The 8,955-nt window shown below is 52.4% G+C and overlaps 1 protein-coding gene across 1 annotated transcript in view; it reads left to right on the top strand.

Moving 5' to 3' along the window:
* Window positions 1-3,071: 3,071 nt before the first annotated feature.
* SELENBP1 (selenium binding protein 1) overlaps window positions 3,072-8,955 on the top strand; it is a 36,677-nt gene continuing 30,793 nt past the window's right edge. Inside the window, 1 exon segment of the mRNA XM_018569336.1 lies at window positions 3,072-3,150. Within this exon segment, the coding sequence (XP_018424838.1) occupies window positions 3,147-3,150 (4 nt within the window). The 5' untranslated portion in view covers window positions 3,072-3,146.

Here is an 8,955-nt window from a genome sequence, read left to right as displayed (position 1 = left end):
GCCAGGTTGGCTGGGGGAGGAGGGAGTGGCGGGCAGAGTAACACCCCTGGTGGAGAAATATTGGGCCCACAACGAGGGGTCGGCAGAGCCGGCCATAGTCTGGGATGCATTTAAGGTGTACCTCAGGGGTGAATATATTTCCAACATAAAAGTGTCTAGGCGGGACTTCACCAAAGAACGGGAGGAGTTGCAGAGGGCGGAGGAGGAGTGTGCTGATGCCTATGTGGCCTCTCCCGGTGAAAACTCCCTGGGGGGCACTTAGAGTGGCGAGAAGGGCTCTACAGGTGCACCTTCAGACCCTGACGGGCTGTTCCCTCCGAGAGGCAGCAGAGGCGAGGTTTGAACAGGGAGACAAGAATGGTAAATGGTTGGCCCGGTTGGTGGCAGATCATCATCCCCTAACAAATGTCCCGTGCATCACCACAGCGTTGGGAGAGCGAGTGACAGATCCGGTCAGGAGGAATTTAGATTGTATTATAGTGCGCTTATGACGGGGACGCACTCAGCTCACTACTGGGAGGGCTGGGGCTTCCTTGTCTTGGGCAGTCGGATAGGGAGATCTCGGTCCGGGAGATAGAGAGGGCCATTGGTTCCTTCCCGGCTGGTAAGTCCCCGGGCCCGGGTGGCCGGCCAGCGGAATGGTATAGATGCTATTTATCGCAGGTGACCCCGCGATTGCAGGAACTGTGCAGTTCTTGTTTGGCAAAGGGGAGACTACCGGATTCCTTGTATGAGGCAAATGTGGTCCTAATACCAAAACCGGGGAAGGACCCACTGCTTTGCTCCTCCTACCGCCCCATAGCTCTTTTAAATATGGACTTGAAGATTCTGACCAAGATCCTAGCGATGAGACTTGGGGGGGGGTCATCTCCTCCCCGGTTAATATTGACCAGACGGGATTTATCCCAGGAACGTCCACTGACACTAACCTGCGCAGGGTCTTCACAAATCTCACCCACACTACTGTAGGGTCTAGGGCTCTGGTCTCCTTAGATATTGAGAAGGCCTTCGACTCCGTAGACTGGGGGTACATGGGGTCTGTCTTGCACCATATGGGATTTGGCCCTAAATTTTGTAGAAAATAGGCTCTGCCTTATCAGATAGATTCCCGGGGAGGAGGGGTACCCGCCAGGGGTGTCCCCTGTCGCCGGGCTTGTTTGCACTAATGATGGAACCCCTTTCTGCGGCCTTGCGTAAGTCCACGGCGCTGGAAGCGTTCAAGGTGGGGACTATTGAGGAGAGGCTCGCTCTATACGCGGATGATTTCATTTTGTTCCTGGAGGACACAGGCCCATCGCTTAGAGAGGCGCTGAGGATTCTGGATCAATTCTTGGTGTTCTCTGGCTTGAGAGTTAACTGGGCCAAATCCCATATCCTGCCCCTAGATGACGGCGCTATTGCCTCGGCGGATGGATCAGTCCCTCTGCAGTGGGTCTCACAGATCACATACCTAGGAGTTAAGATCTCGGCTAGGGTTGGAGATTACCAATCCTTGAATCTGACCCCGGCTCTTGCACAGAGTAAGGGAAGGTTGTTGGCGTGGAAACACTTGCCTATTTCCATGCTCGGGAAGGTCAGTCTGCTTAAAATGAAGGTTCTTCCTGTGTTATTGTATTTCTTACGCAACTCCCCGGTTTGGGTACCTACGAGTTTTTTCCGAGGGGTGACTGGCATGTTCCGGGACTTTGTGTGGGGCTCGCAGGTGCCGGGGCTTCGGATGCCAATCCTGCAGGCACCTTGGACGGGTGGAGGACCGGCGCTGACTGATATGAGGAAATATTATCTGGCTGGACAAATGGTGGTTGTGCACAGGTGGCTGGTGGAGGAAGACGGTGACTCTGCGGTGGTGCTGGAGGCGGCGGGCTTGGGCTCCTATGAGGCCTTGTCGTCCCTGGTATATAGGGGATTCGGGGCCCCGTATGACCTCACACTCTCCACGCGGGCTACCTTGAAGGCGTGGCAGCAGGTGTACTTGGGGGGAGGAGAGCTGCTTGCGTCACCGCACCACCCGAATCTGGAGCACTTCCACACTATACCGGACTGTCATGTCTGGGCCAGGAGGGGCATTAAAAAGTTGGAGGACATACTCGCTGATGGGCGTCTTGCGATTTTCGCAGATAGGATCCTTTCTTTTCCGATATATGCGACTCTCCCGTGCCTTCCAAGCTCAGTTTGCACCCACATCGGGGAGCTTCGGTGCCTCCTCATTGGAGTGCATGCTGAGAACCCAGGGGCTTCGTAAGCCATTATCAGCGGTCTACAGGACTCTATTTCCTGCCAGATTCAGCCCCCTGAATAGCTGCGGGGCACAGTGGTGTAGAGGGGTACGGGACTTAGATGAGGAGGAATGGAGGGAGGCCTGGGACTATCCTTTCGCACATTTGATTTCGGCTAGAGATAGACTAATACAGAATAAATGACTGCACAGGGTGTACTACACTCCCGCGAGACTAACCCGGATATATAGCACGAGCTCAGCGGCGTGTTGGAGGTGTGCCTCTTCCCCTGCGGGATTTAGTCATGTGTTTTGGGAATTAAGACCTTCTGGGTAGAGATCACGCACTTCACATCCGGGCTCCTGATGTATGACAAACAGCCGGAGATGGGACTCTGCTTACTGGGTCTCACGGAAACGTATTACGACTACTCATGCCACTAGCAGCGTGCTTTCATTCAGCAGGGTTCTGACTAGGGGGAATAGTGGGGGCCCCTTATAGCGGGCACAACTGGTGTGTAGGGGGAATAGTGGGGGCCCCTTATAATGGGCACAACTGGTGTGTAGGGGGAATAGTGGGGGCCCCTTATAGTGGGCACAACTGGTGTGTAGGGGGAATAGTGGGGGCCCCTTATAATGGACACAGCTGGTGTGTAGGGTTGGGGGGTGTAGGGGGAATAGTGGGGGCCCCTTATAATGGGCACAGCTGGTGGTGGGGGGGGTCACATGACCTTTGAGCAGTGTGCATTGTGGGACTGATGTTGTCAGTTCTGATCCCTGCAATGCACTTCAGGCATACGGCAATGTCAGGTCTCCCCCCTCATCCCCCTTCGTGGTGCCCCGCCCTCAGCTCCGCCCCCTCCCCAGACTATATAGGAGCGTGCTGGCAAAGTTCAGAGTCTGAGCACGACAACAGCGAGAAAGCAGCGACATGGGTGAGACTCTTTGTGCCCCTCCCCCTTCTATTTCCTCCTCCTCTCTGAGTCTCTACAATGGTCTCCTCTGCACATCTCACAGCCTGATGAGTGATTGCAGCATGTCTGGAGGGGACCCCCGTCATGTTCTGAACATCCCATCTGATGGGAAGTTTCTCATCGGATCAGATTGGAATGTCTGCGGTACGAGCGATTGTCCTGTGTGTGGATCGTACTTTCCGAGCGTCCAGTTTAGCATGCCTTAAGTGCAATTTATCATGTATGCCCGATCACTGAAATCTCATAGGAGCTTTCACACGTTCATGTCATTTCATAAATCTGCGGCTTGCATTAGAGTGATCCGCAGTGAGCCTGCGATGAAGGCAGATACTTCCTGTTGTAGGGTGACAACGCTGTGTCCCTGTCTCCTAATTGCAATCTTGAGTTGTCACCTGGTCACAGGGGCTTCCAATGGTGACTACAAGTGGGCCATTCAATGCATATTGCACGGTCCACTGTTGTCACCATCAGGAAACCTGCCCTGGGAAATGCCATGCAGACATCACTGGTGAGCATGTAGATATAATAAATGTGGCCTGTCCTGTGCAGGGGAAGAAGATTCCGGGGGGACCCCAGATGATCCAACTCAGCCTGGACGGGAAGAGGCTGTACGGCACAAACTCTCTGTACAGCGCCTGGGACAAACAGTTCTACCCGGACATGATCAAGTAAGAGACCCCCCCAATCTTCTCCCCTTTACTGTCTGCGCCCCATATCTACCTGTTGATAAGGGATTCCTGTCCCCCTCAGGCTCTCCTCTGACCTCTCTCCTCCCCATTGGTCCCCATCTGTCCTCTCTCCTCCCCTTTGGTACCCCTCTCTCGGTGAACCAGGACTTCCTGGTGGATTTCGGGAAGGAGCCGGACGGTCCAGCTCTGGCCCACGAGTGCCGCTATGAAGGAGGAGACTGCAGCTCCGACATCTGGATCTAACCCCTCCCCCACACTGCGCTCCTGCCCATGTAACCGATATATCATTCCCTGACGGTGTCACCTCTTACCTGCACACAGGAGCAATGTCTGAAGATTCATATATGTCCCTCCCCGAAATATATTATTACAGACATCCCCACCTGCAAAACCTTATTTCAGGGAGGGTCCCGTCTCATTTCAGGGAGGTGCCCTTTCTGTTTTGTTTTTTTTTACAGCGGCTGTCAGAATATAAAAGAAATAATGATAATTATATATATATATATATATATACACACAGACACACAGTACAATAAAATCCATATACCAATAATATTATATATACATCAGATTTGTGAATTGATGTTCAAGTATCTGTCAGTGTAATGGTCACAATTTATTAGACAGCCCGAGACCTTTTTTTTTAAAAAAGCTGAGGAGTAAAGCCCCTGATACACAGTAGACTAGTTGCTATGGGCAGCAAATGAAATAAATGTTCTCTATAACTGGACAACCAGGACATATAATTGTTTCTATATTATCCACAAAGGGTTAACAGCACTCTCTCAACCCTGCAGCAGTAGATCTCAGTGCCTGTACCTGCTCTCAATAGTAGTCTATGTCCGCCCTCTCTGTGCAGCAAGTAGCTTCTTCCTTCTGAGAGCCAAGCCTCCTTCTGAGGCTACTCTAGAGATCACATGACCTTCCTCCAGGAGGCAAGCCTCGTTCTGAGGCTACTCTCGAGATCACATGACCTTCCTTCTGAGAGCCAAGCCTCGTTCTGAGGCTACTCTAGAGATCACATGGCCTTCCTCCAGGAGGCAAGCCTCGTTCTGAGGCTACTCCTAGAGATCACATGACCTTCCTTCTGAGAGCCAAGCCTCGTTCTGAGGCTACTCTAGAGATCACATGACCTTCCTCCAGGAGGCAATCCTCACTCTGAAACTTTAACGACTGATATCTTACCGGAAAGGTTTACTCAGAGTACTTTTCAGGGAGAAAATGCCTCTCTCGTGGACATCAGGGAGTCGCTATCTAATAGCGGGAGACTCCCTGAACATCAGGGAGACTTGAGATCCCTGTTATTATAGTGATTACTCCACCTACAGTATCTGCTCTGCCACCTGCTGAGCCCCGACCAATGAGGACCTGTCTTCACATCACATGTCTGCCTCTGTGTGTTATTATTACTGTCTTTCTTAGCTACACTATCTGCACTGCCACCTGCTGAGCCCTGACCAATGAGGACCTGTCTTCGCGTCACATGTCCGCCGTCTGTGTGCGATTACTACTGTCTGTCTTACCTACAGTATCTGCACCGCCACCTGCTGAGCCCTGACCAATGAGGAACTGGCTTCATATCACATGTCAGCCTTCTGTGTGTGATTACTACTGTCTGTAATCATATATCTCTATTAAAGGGCCCGCTCCACCATAACTGGAGAGGGGACTCACCGAGTTCACCTGTATTCATTCATTCACACCGCGGGGGATGGGAGTTACGCTATGACACGTTCTTGCGCAAATTATTGAAAGAGTTACTGCGCCCTAAAATGAAAATCTTTGGTGGATACCGGAGAGTCAACCTACCCTGATAGTCTCTCCTATCCCTGTGTTGAGTTCCCAGCTCTGCCCACGGGATCCCTCCCCCCTACATTATAAGGGGTTCCCAACATCCCGGATGTCATATATTGTGTTTACTGGTGAACTGGTTATGTCGCCCAGCAACTGGGACAAAGTAAACTCCGCCCACAATAAAGGGAAACCATCCTGCCCCTGTGAGACGCCTCAGATGGAAGCTGACTCTCGGGCTGCCTGTAGCCACCGGGACGTCATTCACTGTAAAGCCAAATAAGCTCAGCTTCGCTACTCTAGAAAGTGTGGCTGCTACAATCCGAGGCTTCTCGCCTGGGTGAATGAGCCCCTGTGAGGCCTGGTACCTCCCTGGGGATTGGGAAGGAGATGACAGAGCAGAACCTTTTTTTTTTTTTGGTTTTTGCTGTGTCCACAATAAGGAGATTCCCTCTCACTTCCTGTGGTGTCACCAGGACAGGAAGTAACGGGGCACAGAAAAAATAATTCAAAAGCTCAGGATTTTGCTACAGGTAAACTCAGAACGGACAAGAGTTATGATGGAGAGTCGGATGGATAACCCCCTCTGGGGGCCACTGCCATCCCAGCGCCAAAACTGCACCCCAGCATCAGATTCTACGTCAAGAGGCTGCTGGTCAGGAGCACAGTGACAATTATGCTGAATCTGTCTCTGGCGGGTTATACGGAACACTTTTACTGTGCAATGATGGCGATTCCTCCTGTCTGCAGGGCTCCTGTGCACACTGGTGTGATTCAGATTCCACCCCCAACAGGGATTTAATTAATCATTACACACGCCCCCTTTCTGGTGAGCCTTCATGTGTTTATAGGATAAAATCAGAAAAGCGGAGAGTGCGGAGGCTCCGGAACGGCGGTAGGTGATTCCTGGGAATGGCGCCACTGGCTGGGGGGTCAATAGAAGAGCACTTCGTCCCTCGACGCCCCCCCTTTGGGCGTGGCTAGACGGGAGGGGCAAACCCCACCCCTTTTTGGGCTGACATTGAGCTGGGAGACAGAGAAAACCTCATAGCCGGGGTGACGTGCTGGGGGAGAAATTACCCTCCGGACCCGGCGCGACATCACTTATAGGGTCACCAGAGAGGGAGCAACATCCCCACGGGGTCACCAGGCACAGAATTACATCACCACGGGGTCACCAGGCACAGAATTACATCACCACGGGGTCACCAGGCACAGAATTACATCACCACGGGGTCACCAGACACAGAATTACATCACCACGGGGTCACCAGACACAGAGTGACGTCACCCACAGGGTTACCAGACACAGAGTGAAATCATCAACTGTGTCTGGTAACATCACCCACGGAGTGCCTAGTCATAGGGCCACCAGACACGGGGCAACATTACCCACATGTTCATCAGACTCAGGAGGACTTCACCCACAGGGCCACCAGATAAAGAGTGACATTACCTAAGGCGTCCCCAGACAGGGGGTGATGTCACTCACGGGGGCCACATGACACAAGGCATTGTCACCCACTGGCCACCAAACACAGGGGGATGTCACCCAGGGGGCCACCAGACACGGTGGGGATGTCACCCAGGGGGCCACCAGACACGGGGGGATGTCACACACGGGGCCACCAAACACGGGGGAATGTCATTCATGGGGCCACCACTCAGCCCATCAACCTCCTGCAGAAACTGTGCAGCCGCATCACGTAAGGCTCTTCCCATCCCGAACACCGCCGGCGTAGTCCCCCCGAGAACACTCGGCCGCTGAGCGTACACTCTTATTACATAATAAGGTCCTAGTGGTGTCACAGCACAGAAGGGGCGGAGCCTGGCCATTTTTCGTAGCAAATACATTTCCCGTTTTTCGGCCTTCGCAGGTTTGATGGATGTTTACTGATTGTTCTCATTTCTATCAACAGAAAAGCCGTGCAAATTAAAGTGGACAGTATACTGGTAAGTGACCTTTGACCCGGAACCCTGGCTGCAGGTGTGACCTCTGACCCTGGCTGAACATGTGACTTCTGAACCTTGGCTGCATGTGTGCATCCTGGCTGCAGGTGTGACCTCTGACCCTGAACCCTGGCTGCACAAGTGACTTCTGGACCTTGGCTGCATGTGTGACCCCTGAACCCTGGCTGCGGGTGTCACCTCTGAGCCTAAACCCCAGACTGCATGTGTGACCTCTGCTCCTGAGCCTTGGCCTGTATATGAGACTTCTGTCCCTGAACACTGGCTGTGTGACCTCTGACCCTGAACCCTGGCTGTATATGTGACTTCTTGTCCTGAAGTCTGACGGTGTGACCTTTGACCCTGAACACTAGCTGCATATGTGATCTGACGCTGAAAGTGTGTGACTTCTTGCCCTGAACTCTGACTGTACCCTGGCTGCATGTGTGACTTCTGACCCTCTACCTTGGCTGACCCTGAAAACAGGTTGTATGTGTGACCCCTGACACTGAACCCTGGGTGTCTGACCTCTGCCCCCTATCCCTGACTGTATTTGTTACCCTGTACCCTGGCTGTATATGTGACCTCTGACTCTGTATGCTGGCTGCATGTGTGACCTTTGACCATGTGCCTTGGCTGTATGTGTAACCTTTAACGCTGTACCCTAGCTGTATGTGTAACCCCTGATGCTGAATCCTCGGTGTGTGAATTCTGACCCTTATCCCTGACTATTTGTGACCCTTTACCCTGGCTGTATGTGTGACCTCTGACCCTGTACCCTGGCTGCATATGTGACCCTGAACCCTGGCTGGGCTGAACATGAGACCCCTGACCCAAAATTCATGCTGTCCATCTGGTAGATCACTGGTAGGTCGCGGTCGACCTAATGGGCGCCCCTGCTGTAGACCTTGTTAGCAATTGTTTGCTTCTCCTGTGTCCCTCACTTCCTGTGTAGTGAGGGGGGAATGCGTTTATGTCTCCTTAACAAATGGAACGTATTGCTACAGCGGCTTACGGAGGAAGAGTATGGTGAGCATGCCCCCGCTGCCCAGCCTGGACCTGAAGATGACAGAGAGTGTAAGAATACGCATGCCAACCTGGGAACTATAGGCCGGTCAGTCTAACATCGGTAGTTTGTAAAATGCTAGAGGGCATAATAAAGGATTATCTGGTAGAATTTGTTCAGGAAAACGGGATAGTTAATGACAATCAGCACGGGTTCAGGAAAGACCGTTCCTGCCTGACTAACTTGCTAACTTTTTATGAGGGGGTGAGTAGAGATATGGACGGAGGGAAGCCGGTGGATGTGGTATATCTGGATTTCTCAAAGGCTTTTGAT

The sequence above is a fragment of the Nanorana parkeri genome, unplaced genomic scaffold (assembly GCF_000935625.1).
Source record: "Nanorana parkeri isolate BGI_ZX_2015 unplaced genomic scaffold, ASM93562v1 scaffold1324, whole genome shotgun sequence".
Lineage (NCBI taxonomy): Eukaryota > Metazoa > Chordata > Amphibia > Anura > Dicroglossidae > Nanorana > Nanorana parkeri.
The sequence above is the reverse complement of the archived record's forward strand: the minus strand, read 5'-3'. Positions and strand labels throughout refer to the sequence as shown.